Source organism: Serinus canaria, chromosome 3 (genome assembly GCF_022539315.1).
Source record: "Serinus canaria isolate serCan28SL12 chromosome 3, serCan2020, whole genome shotgun sequence".
Lineage (NCBI taxonomy): Eukaryota > Metazoa > Chordata > Aves > Passeriformes > Fringillidae > Serinus > Serinus canaria.
In genome coordinates, this window is record NC_066316.1 from 25,500,228 (window position 1) to 25,520,839 (window position 20,612).

A 20,612-nucleotide genomic window follows, 5' to 3' on the forward strand; every position below is an offset into this window, starting at 1 on the left:
AGGAGACATTGAGTTTTACACATCTCAGGTTTTGAAGTATGAGCCCATTGTGTCCCACAACTGCTTCCCCCCACCTCCCCTCCACCAACACACCAGGAATTAAAGTAACCAAATCAGTGGGAAGGCTGTGGCACAGGAAATCAGTAATATAATAAAACCAACTTTCATTCTAAGGTGCCGCTTTGACTCCGTCACAGGTAGGAATTATCTTGGTCATTACAAATTTCGAGTGCTGACTTAGGTGAAAACAAGGTGGTGGTTTAGGTTAGTTTGCAAAGGTATTTATATCCTCTACCTCACTCCCACCCACAAACACACAAATGAAATTCTGTGTGCAAAAATCTGCTCGCAGGAATGGATCATCTCCTCACTCTTGTTGAAATACCTCTGGGATCTGATGGGCATTCCAGCTCAGCCTTTACAAGGAACTCCATGAGTGTATGGATGTGCCTGCCCAGGGCTCTCCCAAGTCCTTCCCTGCAGAACTTCTAGCATGCAGAACTCAACTGCTCTGTGTGGGAAGTTAACAAGCAGGATCCCAAAAATATCAGAGATGCTGGTCCATGTCTATTTGGACTCCTGAATCTTAAGCAATGTGAGAAGGAGTGGGGTGGTCACAGGCTGTGGATAACCAAAGCCTTTCTGTGCACTCCCAGCTAGAAAAGCACCCTATTTGTTCTAGCTTTCACCTGTGCCAGGCAACAAAGGATCAAAAAGCTATCACCAACTTCCATATCCCAGTTTCTAACTATGCCTAACCTCTAGATGGATGCTCTGAGAAAGTGAGCTCCATTTAAAATGAAATAGTTTTCTTTTAATTTGTATGCAACTCCCCTTAATTCCTCCAGTATTCTTCTTTTCCTTATTCCCTTTTCTCAATTGTTAACCAATGAACAATTCTTCTTGAAGTAATAAGATTTCTATTGTTGCTTGGCTACTTTTCAATATAATCTAGCTTTAAAAATTATTTTTTAATCATACCTGTCCTGTATATCAAATTACTCAGGTAGCCATTGTTTTTTCAAAAAGAAATTGATTGGGACATCTTTATCCTTTCACAGTACCAGTGAAACAGAAGAAGCAGTATCAATAAAAGAACTGCAGCAACTGGTCAGCAAAATAACACAATTTGTGCCCAAACTTCATTTTTACAGATAAAGGACAAGCTACAACCTCGTAAGTGCAAGTTTCATTTCAGTGTTTTTAACTAATAAAACTGGAGTCAATTTATTCAAATAAAACATCTGACCCTTACAAGAGCTGAATACAGTGGCAAAATGCCATAGAGACTACAGGCCAGCTGCTGCACACTTCTTGTATCACAGAACTTCAATTACATTTCTAAATCAATCTGTTCAAATAATATTTCACAAGTCTAGATATGATTTTAGAACTTAGCATTTTTCTTGATTATTAGCATGCCCACAATTAGCAATCTAGAATGCCACCTACAAAAAGCAACCAAGAAACCAAAACAGCAAACCCACACAACTCCTCCTGGTCTAGGTGTAAAAACTAGCCAATGTAGGGTGAACAGTACAATTGCTTTTCCCCTGGCCTTCCCTGACAATCTGTCACGCTCTTGTGGAGCAGAGTACATTTGCTCCAAAGCACTGAGTCTTCTGCACTTCCAGCTTGTTTAGAGAAAGCACAAAATAGCTCTATTCAGAAGAATATCATCAGTCCTTCAGTTTTTGTTTACTTCTGCAGAGGCTGATTTCACAGTTTACTGGCCTAGTATGCAAAATTACTTTTTCAATGAAGATAATTAAGACTGTTGCTTACTTCTTTCTATGATTAATCGGGAGAAAAAAATCAAAGCAATTTTTGTTAGACTGAAACACCATATGTCTCTCTCAGAAATAAAGTGAAATGCTTTCAAAGCAGAAGATCATCGTCAATGGTGCTATTTTGCTTATATCAAAAGGGCACACACTTGTTAAGCAAACAGGAACAACACTTTTACACTTTTATCAGAAAACCTAAGCAAACAGGAACAACACTTTTACACTTTTATCAGAAAACCTGGCTTCATAACCTTAGGAAGTTTCATACAGAACTTAATCTTCATTAATATTTTACTCACACACAAAGACTCCCAAGTTTAGGAGGTAAGCTGTGGGTAACAAACAGCCTTACTCTACACTCACATCAGAAAGGAAAAAAGAAAGGCAGTCAGCAAATTCAGTGATGGGTCCCTGAGCCCAAAAGTAATCACCAAAGAGTTTTCTGAACCAAAATATTTAAGTCATATTTTCAGCCAACTCTTCCTAAGTATCTAAGGAAGATAGTTAAACATTATTCAAGAGTCACCATTAAACCAGGAAGCAATCGTACTACAAATGCAATTTTAAGACCTAATTACTTTCCAATGAGATCTTCCAAAAGTTTTCATAACAACAGGAGATATTTTAAGGATGCAAAAGTAGAATGCCACACATAACATAAATACTATTACAAAGACACAAAATATACCTATTAGCATAAAAATATTATGCAACCAGGCTATAAGTCAAATCTGCTTCTGAAACAGCCCTGAATTTATTCTAGCAGAAAGACCAGATGAATTCATTTACACTCCCAGACCTCAATTCTTTCATCCTTGCAACTGACATGTAATTGTTACCTTCTTAGAATTACTACAGAAGATGTCAAAAAACCCCAAATTACAGCTTCTAGCCACAGTAAGTGTTTCATAATCTCTACCACGTGTCATTTTGCTCTCTGGAAGAAACTTCTTAAATGTGAGGTCATCATTGTCATCAAGTAGTGACCAAATGGCACAGGTATTTGCCACTTGTTTGCCAAGATTTAAATGGTCATCATTACATATTTGTCTCTCCACATAAATCCTTCTCTATGCAGGTGCATGGGAAGTACTGACCATTAAAAGCTTGGAAAGGATAAAATTATGCAGCCAGACTCAGGGTCCTTTAAGCAGAAGGTTCAGCACTGAACATTTAAAGGAGAATGCTGTCTTTTTTTTCTGTTTGAACCCTATCTACTTATGATCCTACAATTACAGGCAGCTTAAGGGTGCCTATCAGTGATGTTCCCTTTCATGGTTTACACTACTCTTCAGTAACATGTGGTGCACTTCACCCTGCAGAGTGTCCTGGTCATTCCAAGCAGCACCCACTGCCTCTTTTGCCAGGGCCCACGTCAGAGCATTCCCAGAATACACACACAGCTGGGTGACCTTCCCCCTGTCCTGAACAGGTCTTATCTAATGGAACTGAAGAGATGTCATCACCTTACAGTGTGTCAATACAAAGTCCTACACCGTGTTTGAACAGAACACTGCAAACTGCTGCCTCTGCTTTACACCTCTCCACTGAGGCCTCAAGACATATTCCTTCTAACAGGGTATCACATAGATTCCCACATAATCTTCTGAAAATAAACCTAAAATTGTAGAAAATTATTCTGCAACAGGAGCAGCTCTGCTTTGATGGGTCTTGTCTATGTCTATTCTGCTTTCTACTGCTTAAAGGCCATTTGGATAAATGCCTCCCATTTAAATCCTAACATTCAGCTCAAAAGCCTCCTCTTTCATAGCAGGTTTAGAAATTTTGTTTAGTGAGCTGCATATCTAGTTACCAGAATGCAGTTATCAAGAATATTCACAAAGCGGAAGAAATCCTTGAGCTGATTCCAGAAAAAAATTTCATTAACCTTCCTTCCATTTGTCCCCAGTACAGGGAACATAAACATATTTTGGCTAATATGATTAGCAGTTTTCCATTAGTAACCCAGACAACACTGTGAGAACTTCTGGACTGTGCCCAAGAACCCGTGGCATATCACAAGATCTGTCTGGGAGATTTTTCTCACCAAGAGGTTCCAAAATTATAAGCAATTCTCAAGGCAGCTTGAAAATCATGGAAGGCAATAAGTGCATTTTAAATGGTCTTTCCAAAGCGCTGTTTTTACCTACCCATGGCATTAGCAAGGGCCTGAAATTCATCCATTTGAGGGAAGCTGTTAACTTTCCACACCATAGCAGCTGTATCACAGCAAGTCACGTGGCTAGAATGAAAGTGTTCAGTCTTCTGTGTGCAGCTGGAGCCACCCACCCACAGCACTACCAACCACCCCACTCTCAGGCTGGCTAGTGGAAGAGCTCCAGGCAGCAGTATCAGCAAGCTCTTTCTACAGCCAGGCTCTTCTGACTTCATGTTTTTTGTAACCCCTCCACCAAACCTCTAAACAGAGGGAAATCAAATATCACAACAGAGAAGAAAATGCACAAGTTTGACTTTAATCAAGCAAAGGAAATTTCATCACCCATGATCTTGCCAGTTAATGCATCTTTAAACCAGTCTGCATGCATGCAATTCCCTAGTTTATGTTTGGGCAATTACCACTTATTCCTCAAAGCCATGCAGCTGCCAGAACTGGTTTTAAGAGCCACAACTAAAGGAGCTGTCTGGGGCCTCAGAGGCCCATTAGCCTAACCTGAACATCAGGGCAAGTCACCTAGTGCATGAGAAAAGTAGAACCCTCCACACTAATCTTTGCCCAGGATCAGAGTAACCTGACATTTGTTTTATTCACCATGGCCCTCCCACCTGCCTCACTGGAAGGCCACACCTACAGCAAGGAAGCAGAGCAAAAGGTGGTTAATCTATCCCCTGGTCTGGCAAGAGGATGAACACACAATCACATGAAAAGGACAGTTCTGAACAGTTTGCTGGCATCTCTTCTTTATATTTCATAGAGAGAGACACAGTGACTTACAGCATGCATACTGCACACAGCAGTGGGGCACAGGTTCTAACCCCCAGTCATTTTCCCATCTCCAATCCCACAGCAGGGACTTTGCACTTGGCAAGTAAACAGCTCTGGAGAGAGGGGTTAACTTGACATGCTCATGAACTAAAGCTTTAAGAAATCTATTTCATGCATTTACTCAATGATACACATGAGCAAGAAAAGCCCCTTTTGCTATGGACAAAGTTGGCACTTACTTTAATGAATAGTTTGAACACAGTTTCAAATGCCAACAAACAAATGAGGCAATGAATAAAGTAAAATATCTTTCTTCACTGTTTCCAATGCAATATGTAGGATGCTTTAATTGTGCAGCTAAACACCACCAATGTTAATGGTATTTTTAGCATTTAACACTACCAAGGTCCATTTAGCATTTTAGGTTTTCCCAGCACCTACTCATAGCTGTTTCACTAGCAACTGGAGTAGATGAAATCTGAGCCACTTGTCCTGAAATGCTTCATAGACTAGTTGTAAAGGACATTTGGGGTACAGGTTTTGGGATCATGGCAGTCACCCATGATTTGCTGATATCACCTGTGGTGTTGATGATGACTGCCAGACCATTGTGCTGCATTAACATCACACAGACTGCTTATCTCTTATCTCTTCCTCAAGTGATTTACTAGATCTTCTAAGGGCACACATGTATGAAATCTTTTGCACAGCTTTAGGTTCAACAAGAAAGATTTTTAGAGGACAGGAACAAGAAACATAAATCTGAGCAGGATTTCTTCTCCCCTTGTTTCTTTCAAATGTTAATATAGCGAGTCTGATTGTCCCTTAACTTCCCCTACCTCTGCTAAGGCTTATTTACACCATCACTGTGCCAAAAAAAACCCCCACACTTAAACCTTCTTCCACTCACAATCATGACAGCCACACCTACTCTAGGTTCATGAAGACGTTTGGTTTGAATTTGCCTTGACTTTTACACTAATGATGTGTGAAAAAGAAAACTGAGGTGCAAGCAACAAGCAGCTTTGCTCTATTCCATGCTGAGGTGATGGCATGGTTCACAGAGAATCTACCCAGTCAGATGGTTAGGTCTAAAGTCTTTCTAAGTCTAAAAGAGAATTCAGAGACACCTTGAAAATCTTTAAGTGCTTCAATCTAATTCAATGATATATTTTCTTCCCCCACCACCCCCTCAAACAGCACATTTTAATTTCTCTCTTTACACACATTTATACTCGCTGGCCAATAAACAAAATAACAGTTGCTGAAATGCTTCTACATGCCTGAAACAATAAGATAAACCTGAAGTAGTGTGGGCCCCTATAACAGTCAACACCCAGCAGTGAAGACTTCCACAGGAATCTTAACTCAATCTGCTCTGTAGTGCCATCCCCTTCCCAAGAGATGGTGGAGAGTCAGTTCAGAAGGTGGAGTCAGCTTCTTTAAACCAGCCAGCTATGAATTAATTTTTCCTTGCTGGTGAATCAAAAAAGCAGGACACTGCTTTTCACTGATCATTTTCCCCAAAGATAAAAAGTAGACTCTATCAAGAAGGGAGCAACCATCAAGAGAAGAAAAGAGAACTTTGTCTTTTGCTCAGAAACTCCTGGCACAGGAGTATCAGCTATTGCTATTTCTTAAGCATGTGAAAAGGAACCAAAGAAACTGAGTTTCTGAAATTATATCTGAAATTTTATATTATATCTGAAATTTTAGCCATTAGATTAAAACTGACTACATCATGCTTAGAATTACTCAAAACCACAGAGATGTAACCATAACATTAGACAGATTTTCAAAGATGCTCCCACTGCACCCAGTGAAGGGGGTGCTCAGAGTGGGCCATTTACCTGCCCTGGGCTGCACAAGCTCTGCTGCAGCCACACTGCTGAGCCCAGGAACTAACTTGCTCATCTCAGTAAAAAACTGCTCTTTCACAACAAAAGTAGCAAAAAATCCTTGAAGTTCTCAATTATATTCCAGAAGAGTATTTAGGCTGCTAAATCATTCAGGCACTTTCAAAAGATTTCCTCAAGTCTGCAAATCTAATTGCTCATCTAAACTTAATTCAGCTCAATTTTAAAAATCAGCTAAATTGGTGCTAATGCTGATGACACTAAAAATGCCCTTAAACTCATTTAAGGTTAATTTGGTAATTTACCAACATAAAGGTTAAGCTGACTAAAGGTGGTTTTTTAATACAGAATTTTATAGAATTTGATTGGCTTGGCTTTAATGGGAGAAAAATAGTTCATTCAAACTTCTCTAGTACTAACAAGCTCATAACTTTACTTCATATAATTCTTCTCTAGATTAGGAAAAAAAAGTCATAGAGGAAAAAACACAGTTTTTGTTCTAACACAGATACTTGCATTTTTCAGGATATTTAGCAAAGCAATCACCAGTAGGGAAAAGCACTCTTGCTTCCCCAACTTAAATCATCTTTCTTGTAAGGAGTAACTCTCTTGTATAAAAAATGCTGCTGTGAATAGGTCTAGACTTTACACAGCCATGGGTCACTAATTTAATTAGATTTCAAAGCAACTATTCTACCTTTACACTGAATACAATACTTCCTGTACCCTCCCTCATACTAAAAGGAATAAAACAATCCACCAGAGGTTTACACCTCAATGCATGAGGAAACAACAACAAAGTGTACACACAATACCTTGAGTTACAGATGGGGTTTATATTGTTCCACTTATTAGGAAAACCTTAACTACCTGCTAAGCTGGTATTTTTAGCAAAAAAAACAGAAGCTTTTCTCCTTTCTGGTGAGACAGGATTCTGTTTGACCTACTCTGCTCAGAAAATGACTTCCATCATCCAACCTCAGTAACTTCCCCTACTGAATATGAACTTTTGCACATACTGAAAACATAAAACAAGCTTCTCTGTATGAATAAAATACATTTTAAAAGTGAACTTTACTGCTAACAGTAGAGGCTCTTGCCTTCTATAAGAAAACAGTAGGGCTGGTAGGGTTTTGCTTGGGAGTAAATAGCAAGGTAGAGTGAGGACAGGGGCCCTGCAGTGTATCAGCGTTTGGTCTTTTGAGCTTTTCTCCTGGGGCTGCAATTTCCACGGGGTTCTTGTATCACATGTGTTACCACACATTTCTGCCTCCACTGCTTACTGCTTTCATAATTTCAGTGATCCAAAGCTGCATGATTAGTTACCTGAGGAGACTGGGGGTTTTCCCCTCAACAAAACCATAAGGGAAAAACAAGAAACCAAATTCATATTCTCCTCCAGGAGAGCTCATGTAGCATTTCAAAGAATTACACAAGATAGGAGCTGTTACTGGAAGTGAAAGGACACTGTAACAGACAGGATCATTTGCCTCCAGCTTCACCATCTCTAAATGACATGAAAATACCTATTATTTGACACTATCATCCTGCTACACCTTTCTGCTGCTATTCAGCAACAGGCATGTAAAGAAGAACCATGCTACAAAAACTCTATGAACATTCTGTGCAAATAACTTTGCTACTGTTAAAAACAATTCAACTCCACCTTACTCTGCTGAACAGGATGCTAATTCAGCCTTGGTCTGACTGTAACACACAAGTACATAACCTTTCCCACTCTACTCTTCCACATGAAAACAAGATGCCAGCTGGTATTACACAGGAAGGGCAGGGGCAGTTGCCAGGCTATAATCACCAATTCTTCTGGATCTCAGTATAAATGAAGCAGTTATGACATGGATTCCCTAAGCTGACAATAAATGCAGGCAGCTATAGGCTACTCTCCCTAACATGCTGTGTACACAGTGGGAAAAGGGAATTTTGTGAGGAGTGGATATGAAGATGCTAGCACCAAAATTTCTGGCAAGTCCAGAGCTTGTATTTTGTGAACAGCATTCCTCATCTCTGTATGGCAAATTAACAGCAGTAAAAGATGAAACACACCATAACCCATTCCTACAGTGCAGTATTTCTGGAAATATAATGGCTACTAGGACACAACACTTTTGATGCACAAATGAAGCTGAAATTATAATTGTCTCTTTTCTCTCTCCTGTTACTAGTGGTAATGGTAATGACATAAAAGTGAAACAATTACAGAATGTATGAAAACAGGTTTCTAAACATTCATTCCTATTTCTGATCTCAAGTCATCTTTCTGATCTCATGACAACACTACTGGGCCACAATACTAATTTATCATTTTATAATGGAAATGAAATTCAGTTAATTTACCATATGCAGTAATTTGTTATAAAGTAAGAATTTTAAAGAGAGCTGTTTCACAGCTTCTATCAGTTTCAGTCTGTGGGTTCAGTTATCTTATAGTCAGTGCTGTGATGAAAAATCAGACTCTCATGGTATGAAAACTTGAAAAAAATAAGCAGATATTTTAATGTAATTTAAAAATTCCCACGACAGAGAGGTCTAGTGATCCATGAAATGTCTAAACCACAGACACAAACACATTGCATACTCTCACATGAACATGAAAAAAAAGGGGGTAAATGAAAGTAAACAAACAACATACAAAGATGAGCTTATTTTAATCTGGTTATAAATAAAAACCACAAGGGCAAAATTGCTCCCCCAAAAGCTTGAAAGCAAATCACAAAAAGTGAAAAGAGTTTAGTGGGGAAAAAAGATCACAGGAAGGAATACCAATGATGAAAAATGGACATGAAAGGAAACTGAATTATCTCTTTTCAAATGCAGCATTCTTTTCTGGTCACAGAAGACAGACATTCATTTCATTGCAAGAAGTTTAAATGAAAAAACAGAAAGACACAGCTAAGTGTAACTAAAGGGTTAACAGAAGTTTGGGGAATGGGGTCCCTATCCTAATTAGGAACATAGCAAATAAAAAACAATTATTATGTTTTCTTTTCAGTTATGGTCACTTCAGCTTTACAAAGTGGTAAGCTATAAGAGCAAGCACTGAGGTGACCTTAGTATTAATTAGGAGACAGAGGACAGGGCTCTCATCCAGTTACAGGAAAATATCCCTTGGCACCAGGATCCAATAGGGAAGAAGGGAGAAGATACAGGACTCAGAGAGACAATCCAGCACCGTATTATTCCCAAAGAAAGTACCATCTTGAGATGCTTGAGGATGCCCCCAAAGGCCAGCACTGGGGACCTGAGGCACATGCACACAGAGCCCCTCTACTCAAGAGAGCTGTAGCTGGAACTAGAGAAACTGTCAGAGCTGTGGGATTTAACACAAAAATGAAAGCTGTCCATGCCATGTTCCTCCTTTTACCTTCTTCTACCCCATAGCTCTGTGCCTGAACAGTCCCAGCTCAAAACCATACCTGCCACATGAGCAGATTCCTGGCTACTTCTATCTATAACAGTGGCAAACATCATTTTACTGCCTTTTCTTATTTTTTTTAAAACCACAGAGCTGCTTTATCTCCAGCCTAGCAGAAGTTCACATGGAATTTGAACTGACAGCAGACAAGTTGGTACAGGCATTACTGAGTAGCACAGACCAGGGACCACCAGAGAGTGATGAGCTTGGTAGTAAACTCTAATTTATTCCCAACACACGGAAGAATGTGTCAGCAAAGACTCTCAAAGTGAAGCATGTTAATTAGTTAAGCCTACTCAAGTTTTGTGGCTATTTTAAAATTAACAGGGTTGAGTAAATTAGGGCAAGCAGACAAAAGGCCCACATCCTTAAAAGCACATTGTGGTATGCTGTGAATTGTCTTTGTTGATCTGGATCTAAATGGATTTCAAGGTCTAATAATGAATCAATGAGATGAATATTGCTTCCTAGATTCCTATCTGTGATTAGGCTCTCATAACAACGTGGGATTCAAGGAGTATCTTGCACTGCTTGAATTATTAGACCAGAGCTGGTATTAAAGAACTTTCAAGCTGAAATTATGCGAATATTGACTCATCACAGCATGAACCATAAAGCTGAGTCCTGCTGTTGTCTTTTTTACATCTCCATGTAATCACATGCAAATTAAACCAAGAACAGTAAAAGTAAAATAATAAAGCATGGTGGGCATCAAATTTGGTGTTACCTTTTATGGTACATAATTCTAGGAGATGGATGAAGCACCTTACAGTTAGCAAGAAATTTGTGATGAGAAGAGAAACACTTTTGCCTCCAAAACATTCAATAATATTTAAAAGTAATGTTAACGTACCTGTTCCTTCATTGCTCCTTTTTTCTGACTGTGCCACTTGTATCACTTCAGCAGCAGCATCCCTTACTACCAAGTCTTCGTTCTGCAGCAGTAGAATCACACATTTCCACAGACCAAGGGTATCAGACAGTCCTATATTTATTTGTGGAGAAAAATTAGAGCTCTATTTCTTATAAGCATTCAAAGAAGTTAGAAAGCTCTGTTTCCACACCTAAACACAAGACATGAAAGGCATTGGCAAACCACTGGGAGAAAGACTGGCAATAAAAACAGAAGTATTTTCAGCATCTGTGAACCTTATCTAGGTGGCAGACTCAGCTTGGTTTAAACAGTGGGCAACAGATAAGAGATTGGGCCTCTCTATCTGGGTTCAACTTTAGTCATGAGTGCTCTCCATTTTTGACAATTTCTAGGAGTGCAGAATTCCTATTTGGCAAAAATTCTGTGGCTGGAGACTGGTCACTCATTAACACACTGATCATGGATTTGCTGCTGCAATCTGCCTGGAGCAGAGGCTGCCAAACCAAGCTTTCTTCAGATCCTGCCAGTGGTGCTGGACAGAAGTGCCATTCCCTCCTGGGAGCAGCTACTGACCACACCTTGCAGGGATCTACCTTCACCTCCTTCTCCCACAGCCCCAGCACTCACCAGCAGGCCCTGCCAGCCTTACACCCACTCTCTGTTGGCAACCAGTTCAATCCATGGGGTGATTCCACGTACACAGCTAATTCTGACCAGAGAAAAGTGCCAAGAGGGAGGTGCTGATCTGGTAATGCCCAAGCAGGCAGACAGCACACACACACACATCACCCCAGTGCTTCACCCACACCTCACAAGCCATGCTTCCCTTGCAGACCCTCGTGCCATTTACTGCTGCCACACCATGCATGAACAGCTCCAGTCACACGTCTGTACTCCTAGGTTTGCTGGGGTATTTTTCAGCTGACTTTTCAGGTCTTGTTGAACATTCTGATTAAAGGAATCCATTGGAAGCTCACTTTAAGATGCAGCCAGCTGTGAGATATTACTTTCTAGTGACCACAGACAACACAAGAGTTGTGTTTCACTGTAGGTTTTCCTCTACCATGTTTTCAGCAGATTTGTCAGAGATTTGTATTACAAGGCTAGCCAGACAAATACGTAGCTGTATTTCACTGCTTGGCCAAAGTAAATTGCTCTAGGCTTTCCTACACAGGCAGAAGAAGCATTCCTGTATTACCTGTAACTTCCCTATGTGGCAATGGCATGAAGTATAATTACTTCAGAAAGAAGTTGCTTTTTTTTTCTAGCATGACACACTCAATAATATTATACTGGTACTGCTAGGGCAGAATAATTATTCCCTAGAGATTCAATACTCAGATTTCCCACCTAAACAAGTTTCTGTTGTATCTCCAGAAGCAGTGGAAATCTACAAAGGGAATTTGCATAAAGACCTTTTCCGAACCCTCAAGCAGCTTGATGAAGAGATGATGGGGTCACCTAGAATATACAGACTGGCATTCACCCTCTTTCTCTTAGGAACACAGTAATGGAAGCTCTTGGGACTGACTACAACTCCATTTCATACAACCACAGTTTCCTTTAACTCCTACTTTTTACTATATGTGGTCAAGCAAGCTGATGCAGAAGAAGGCAAAGAAGTCACAGCTTTTTACATGCACACAAAACTTCAAGGGAATTATCCTGGGTTTGTATCACTACAACTAATCACCAGCCCATGCCCTTGATTTGCCAACCCCCCACTGCAGTACTGACAGCTTCACAGTTGTGAAGATCCCAGACTGACAATTCTAGGTACCATGAAGGGTCAGCTCCGTATCTTTCTCCCCCTGGATCAATTTTCAGAGCAAAGAGCTAATTCAGATGGTTTGCCCACTGAGGCCTTGGGGCTCTATTTTCTGGGCTGTTTGGGGAGCATTTATTTTTGTTTACTTGTCTGTTTTCATTTGTTTTGTTAGGATTTTACACAGGATACAAACTGCTGCTATGTTTTATTTCAGACCTTCACATTAGCCTGACTGGAAAGCATGGAAATCAGCAACTGTTTTGACAAGATCAAAGAGGAAACTGTTGTCCATCATCTATGGACCATATCCAAGTAACAACAGACGAGTAGCAGAGCATTTGGGAGGTTTTCACTCCAATACTTCCACTGTCTTCATTTGACATAAAATGGTAATGATGTCTGTATTATGAAGACCTTTATCTAGATGGTGAAGGTTAAGATTTCCAGAGTTGATACTATAAACACTTAACAGTGCAATGTCTACCTCAAATAGATTTAACTCTGGTGAATGTTACCAATACCTCTTAAAAGGCACATCTCAAAATAATAGCTATTTTTTCCCAAAACCACTATCTACAGAATAAGAAATACACTGGTTTTGTATAAGAGATATTTGTATCCAGGCCACATGGACGGACCAAAGCTACTTAAACTAAAAACATTTACATAACTACACTGGATTGAAGTATCATGGAGTTAAAAGTATCTAAAACCGTCCTGTTCAGAATGCAAAAGAATTTCTTTCTGATCTAGTACTACCCATTCTTGCATATCTCCTGTCCCTTTAGTCACAAAATCCTCCCATTTTCTATTCACAGAAGGCGGGGAAGCTAAAAGAAAAACCCCATCTATTCTCCAGAACAAAACAGAGTTTCACTTAGCTCTGTCTCCCAGTCACTATATGTATTGTTGAATAAGGCCATGTAGGTTTTTTTGTTCTCCTTCTTTCTTTGTTTTCTAAAGAGACAGTGTGTCACTAAAGGACATGAAACAACACAAGTGCACACCGCTGCTCTCAAGGTGAAGAAAAGGAAAAGTTTATTTTCTGACTCCAACATTTATGGCTTTCCAAAAGTGACAGTGGATTGGAGGGTGAAAGTGCCACCTCTCCAATGACACTGGACAAACCAACAGTCCATCAAATTTCTCCTCCTCCTTAAAAGACTACAAAACAATAAGTTATTTACAGAAAGTGTGTGAGAAAGTTTGTCACAAGAATATAAACATCAGAAGGCTGAGAAAATCTTAAAAAATCAGGGTGACAACAATCTAATGTTAACTTCAAACAAAAATCCTTATACCTGGGAGATATAATGTGATCCAATTATTAATTTTTCTTATAGTAGAACATGTCTCTCATTTCTAGACCGAAGGCCTTCATTCCAACATCCAGCCAACACAGCTTTGCTACACTCCCAGTGCTTAAATAAACTGTGTCCAGCCCACCAAAAGAATACTACAGAAAGGTTCAAGTCAAAGAACAACTGCAAGCCAGGAATTCTGTAGACCAGTATACAGTGACCTGGAGACATAACAACATCTCATGTGCCAGAGGCTGGGCACATGTGCTTTTTCTACCAGAATTTAAATAAATCTATATGTTTAGTAATTAAATCCTATTAAAATTTTCAAAAAACCCTGTTTGATGTAATTATGTTTTGACTGTGCATACACATACATTTGAAATCATGTATTAATGGATTTCATCAAAAAAGATCTAGAAAATTACTTTCAAGCTACTTACCAAGAATGAGCTTCTCACTGCTCAGAAGGAATGATGTTATACTTTTAAGAACTTCAGCAGCTGCTAACAGCATCTCTGTCTCTTGCTCATCTCCACAAAAATTTATTATCAGCTGAACCCATTTTTTCAAGACTTCTTCTGAAATCTGAAGGCACAGAACATGTGAGAAGTATGCTGCACCTCTTACCATCACATTGAACCATGGCCTGCCTAAGGGATACTGCTCATTAGTAAATGCCCAGTTTTCCCAAAGTGGTGAAACCCACATGAACATTTAAAAGTTGGGAAATTTTCTTTTAGTTAGAGCAGTATTCACAGGCAAGTCTGACTCTGTCCCTTCACAGCAGACTCACCAATTACCACACAAGTCAAAGTGTATTTTTGCATCCTCAGTCCTTCTACACATGCATGCCAAGGACAAATATGCTGGTCCTTGGCTGAATTTCAGAGTGTTCCTCTCTGCCCATCCCTCCAGCCTGTCAAGGTCCTTCTGAAGGGCTGCAGAACCCTCTGGGGTATCATCCACTGCTCCCAGCTTTGTGCTGTCAGTGAACTTGCTGAGGAGGCACCTGCCCTTTCACCCAAGTCATTGATGAAGAAGTTAAACAATACTGGGCCCAGTACTGACTCCTGGGACACTGCTCATGACCCTGTGACACTGCTCATGACCCTCTGGGATGTGCCATTCAGCCAGCTCTCAACCCACCTCATTAACTGAGGAATAAATGAAACCTCAGCCATACTCTGCCTCATTCTGCCTGGTTCAGGGCCATGTACCTGCACTGCACAAAGGGACACAGCCAGAGCGTGTCCTACAGATTCTGTAACAGGTGAAAACAAAAATTTAAAATCTCCCAAGATGTTACAATGACTCAAATTTCAAGCAGACACATGAACGGACTACATAGAAAGACAGAACTTAACTTTTACCTCATGGAAGAGAAAATCCTTCCACGGATGTAAATACTGAATGCAAGCTCAAAGAAAGAATTTAGATGGAGATCTGATGTACCTGGCCTTTCCCAAAGCCAAAAGCTCTCTCTGTAGGTATATCTTAGATCTCCCATGATTTATATGCTTATTAGAGAAAGTTGTTGCAGCATTTCTATTTAAGATTTCTACAGCATTTTTCATTAATTCTGCTTTGTTATGTTAGCTTTAAGTACTCACACTATGCCTTTCCTTTAAAAAGATTTAATATCATAGTTCCTGTTCCTCAATTCTTGTGAGCAAATCTGATTTTATATTTTTTATAATGAGACATGGTTATTAGCATATAATAAGAATCCATTCTGCTGCTTATTCTATGAAAAATAACAGCTTTGTAAGGAAAATAATCTTCCTTTTAAAACAGATCATGAGAGTTTTGTTTGTTTTTAAATATCCACTAAGTGGATTTGAAAATATTTTTTTAAATGTCTAGCACTAAAGCTGCTTTTGCACTGCTCTACACATACATATGTGACATCACAGACTGACAATTTAAAATCAAAAGAAATCTGAGCTGGCTGGGAACTGCACCCAACCACTGCTTCAGCTTCGTGCCTTCCCACCCGACGTGCTCTCCTGTGGGCTCTCCAAAAATCAAGAAACCACAACAAAGCTGCAGCTCAGTAAATGGGCTGGATTCAGAACAAGCATTAAACACCACAGGCATTTCCCTTTCTACATTATAGTGACCATTTTGGACGAGCTCAGAAGCTGAAATTACTCCATCAAAAATATTTATGTATGTACTTAACTTTGAGAGGGATATACTGAGATGATATTCATGGCTGTCATTTCAGAACATTGCAGTGTATTCAGAGAGAAAGACATAATGATGAATGTCAAAAATGATAAATGGACAGCAGAAAACACAAGCTTGGGGTCTTTATCTAAAAGAAGCCACGTTACTGCAATCACTAAAAACTCCAAGATTACAAAACTGTTAAACAGCTCCATTTCTCTTACCTGCTGATGGCTCTGCAAAAGGTGGATAATCAATTTGGAGGCAAATTTGAGAGCTATGGTTTGACCTTCAGGGCTGAGGAAAAAAAGCAAAGGACATATCAAAAAGCCAGCTATTTCTGTCATCATTTCATCTCTAGAAGAAAACCAGCCAGCTTTTAATTATTTCTGATGATCACCAATGGGTATTTTTCAAGCTGAGCACTTGAAGCTTTTTCATTAGAGATCTAGATGTTAGCTAAGTTCTCAGCTGACATGCCAATGAGACATGCCCTTACTTTCACTTCTCTCATGTTTACTTGCTATTTACATCTCATAGAAGAACACATTTGAAAATGAAACCTGAGTCAAATAAACCAGACATTATTTTAAATTGTGAACAAATGCATCTCTTGAAGCTAGTGTTTAGCTGCAGGAATATCTCTTCTACAACTGCTAAGCAGGATCTAAGGATATGGCTCTTGGCACCGTGGCTGCTGAACCTTATTCCCACCATGGGGAATGGCAACACCTGAGCAGCAAGGCCTGCTATTCCAGCCACTTCCCTCTAACAGCACAGTCAGTGGTATTTTACCACCAGTACCTTGCTTCATCCCAGAAATGACCACTCCCATCATCATCATTTGAACTTGAACAATTTAGTGCAAATCAGCAGCAAATATGCACAGCTATAAAATGCAGCTGTACACTCTACACCCTCTGTATTCAATGTTTGTAACACTGGACTGCAATGTCTGCATGGCTTAAAAAACTGTCAGAAACAGGATGTCATACCCTTAGTCTGGACACTGTAAGCCTGTCTGTGCATTCCATTATGAATGCATGGGCACAGCTTCTAATTCAGTAGGACCTACAATCCAGATTTCCAGTGCTTTCTGCTGACTTTACAGTCTGTATAAGGAGTGCAAACCCTAAGGATTAGGATTAACCATTTCTGCCAATCCAACAAGTTTAATGAGATCTGTTGCTCTTTCTACAAACCATCTGCCCATAAACCAGGATAGGAGAGATGGCAGATTCACAGCAAATGAGTGTAGAGCTGGATCATTAATACTAATTGCTAATTCTACAGTAAACTGGGTGTTTCCCAATCACTATTCAGGAAGAACTCTGCTCACTGGTATCACTGGACAGCCAAAGTAACTTCTTGTTTCAGGAAGTGTACAACTGGACTTTTACAGGGTGCTAGTATGACTTGCAGGCCTTTTTAGTAATTCAGATAAAGGTCTTACTTCTCTGAAAAATTCTCATGAACCCAACTTTATTCAAATAAGCCACACTCTCTTTTCTGAAACAGAGATTTTTAAATGAAAGTGCAGACCCAAACCAATATATTAACGTTCAACATTGAAAGTTTTTAAAATGTAAGTATTTCAACATGCATGACAGACCATACCTGTTGGAGATATCTGCAAGGTTTAAACTCCAGGTTAAGAGCTCACTTGGATTCATTTTTATAGAGCATTCAGTCTTTGGAAGCACATTCCTGAGATCCATATTGTAAAGAATTTCCAGCACCTGCAGACACAATTCACAAACAAAGAATTTACAGACAGTCTCAACAGGGATGTGCACATTTGAGATCAATAAAACACTGACTTGAGCTACACTCCAAGAACAAAAGGATTCTCTCTGGACAGTTCTAAGAAAGGAAAGAGGAAGTTCTTGCTTTTACACAAATACATCTGCTACAAAATTATGGCATGGCTCCTGTTCAGTGTAAAAAAACCCCAACTACTCAACTACTATTTAAAAAACATAATGCATGTTTGAAATATATTTTTGAAAATTACAACATACAAAATGTCAATTAAAAAAGCACCCTCTTACCTTGCAGAAACACTGGGGATTTGTTTCCTTCAGAGCCATTGTGAGAAGAGTGTCTTCCAAATCAGTGGGTAAACACAATACACCTCCTCTTCCTTCTGCAATCTGCTTGGAATTTCTTTGTTTCAGGCCCAGCAGTATTGCTTCCAATGCCAGCAGACGCACTTCATGGAACCCACAGTGCAGGAGATGAGCCACTGACAGCCAGGGCTTGGCCATTTCCTTTGCAGCAGCTGAACCACAGCTCTGCATGTCAGGACCTGCAGTCACTGACAGCACTGATATTACAAGTTTGGTGATGCTCTGGAGATATTGTATCAGTCCTGGTACAGCAGATGAGTAGGGAATACCAGACACCAATTCAGAATCTGAAATTAGTGTCTTCATCTCTTCCCAAAAGTCAAGGAATTGCATTCCTGCAATGAGAGTAACACTTAGTAAAGTGAACAAATAGATGATGTTGCCATCTGCTCCAGACCGTGAAGCTGACAAATAGCAGGTATGCAAAAGGTATCATAAGGTAAATGAAATGAAAATCAGAGTTCTCCTTCATTTAAAACTGATTCCAAAATGTAAAAAGCTTTGCTAGATATTACATGTATTCATATTTAAATCAAAAGACAAAAGGACACAAAGTTTTCTGAGACCTATGATTGTTCAACACACGAGTTGAAAGTTTCAAAGCCCTTTAAAAATGCTACAGTTCCTTGCAGATTGCCTGCAATCTTTACCAATTACATTTGTTTGGTATTTCTTTCAACCAAGCTAGTAATACAATATTATTTTATACAAGCTTCCCACTTCTACCACTACAGAAAGTGATTAACACAAATAAACTATCAAATATATGTGGAAAAAATGTGGATAGTCAGCTCTAAAATCAGAGACCAGACTGAGCAAAGTGCTGTCTGTCAGACTACTCAGCTGCAACTGAAATCAGGAGAAATGATGACAGAGGCCATTCTGATAGCATTGAAAATTTCATGTCTTCATAGTTTTAGTCAGAAAAAATTGCTATTAAGAAGATGATCCTTCGAGATAAACAGGCCTGTCCTGTGTGTATCAATCTAAAAAATTTACTTACTAAAAAACCCAGGACAGGATACTTTTCCTATTCTTATTCATTTTGAACAGTTAACATAAGTAAGAAAACAAAGGAGCTGCACTGTAACCCCTCTAATGTATCAGCCCAGGACCTGTGACACTTCAGCCATTTACACTGGTCCAACCTTGTCCACATGGCCCAGCACAGCCTGAGAACCTTCTTCAGTGCTTGGCCACCTCCCAGGGAGAATAGAGGCCACTGCCATCTGGGATACCAGAGGGTTTCAGGCTTTAGCAGAGCTGGCAATGTAGACACAAAATAAAGAAAAAAGTCATCAATGGTCCTATTTCACACCCACATAGACTGAAATAGTCATGTGCCTTGAGTTCAACCTTCTCCATCATCAGCAGGAATAAACCATTTTATAACAGTGAAACCATTTTGCCCAGTTTGATGTCTGTATAGCTTGTACTGCAAGAAAATGAACATGCAATACCCCACAAAATTCAAATGCAAGTAGGGGAAAATCACAAAAGAACAGAGAACAGTGCCACTAGTGCAAGGGGATGTAGGAAGTTTAGGTTTTTTTAAAGGTAAAAATGCACTAAAGGCAAATACAAAGATTAAACAAACTTATATTTCTCCAGTATCTGTAAGAAGACAATTCACTGCCACGTAACTTTGCTATTTATAATTAAACACTAAGCACTGCTAAAAGCTAGTCCAAATAGTCCCACTAATTTCCTCAATTTGCCAAGAAGCCACAGCACAAATATAGATTCATTTTGCTGCCCATGAAGACATTTCCCTAAGCCTTCTATTTACAGTTAAATATCCTGCCCTTTCATATTCAGATTCCTCTAAAGCCATCTTAATTTGTTTGACATTTACACAGAAAGTTGACATGGCTGTACACTGTCTAGCACATAAGACAGAACCATTTCTGAGTAATTCTGGACACACTTCAAAGAAATGTAGTATTTGTAAAAAATTGTCAGACCTATTGCCCAACCGCTAGCTCTGTCATTCACATTTTCGCTACAGTTTCTTTCCTGAAGGGACTTGATGCAGTCAGAGGAACTCCAGTATCAGTGCAAAGCCATCTCAAAGCATTATCCTCTACATGACACAGCTGATTTCCGTCTCATAGCAAGGCAAACTTGTATCTTTTCTGTGCTACATTTCTAAACCTCCAAACACGCTGCTTTTACACATTGGCATCGTGGCACAAACTAGCATTAATGCCCGTGTCACAGGACACGTATCCAACTGCCAGAATTCCTTAATTTCTGAACTGTCTGGTTGCCTTGGAGAGGGATTAGGCCTTCTTCTCAGTTATTACACAGCCTGAGTCCACAGACAGCAGTTTAACAACAGAAATAAT

General features: G+C 39.5%; 1 protein-coding gene across 4 annotated transcripts in view; it reads right to left on the minus strand.

The window, feature by feature from the left end:
- THADA (THADA armadillo repeat containing) overlaps positions 1-20,612 on the minus strand; it is a 151,684-nt gene that overhangs the window by 15,883 nt on the left and 115,189 nt on the right. For all 4 annotated transcript variants that reach the window (XM_050973073.1, XM_030235493.2, XM_030235492.2 and 1 more), the window contains exons 32-36: positions 18,187-18,599; positions 17,753-17,874; positions 16,360-16,432; positions 14,407-14,551; positions 10,874-11,005 (exon numbers count right to left, since the gene is read on the minus strand). In XM_050973073.1, the coding sequence (XP_050829030.1) occupies positions 10,874-11,005; positions 14,407-14,551; positions 16,360-16,432; positions 17,753-17,874; positions 18,187-18,599 (885 nt within the window). The remainder of the gene's footprint in view (positions 1-10,873; positions 11,006-14,406; positions 14,552-16,359; positions 16,433-17,752; positions 17,875-18,186; positions 18,600-20,612) is intronic.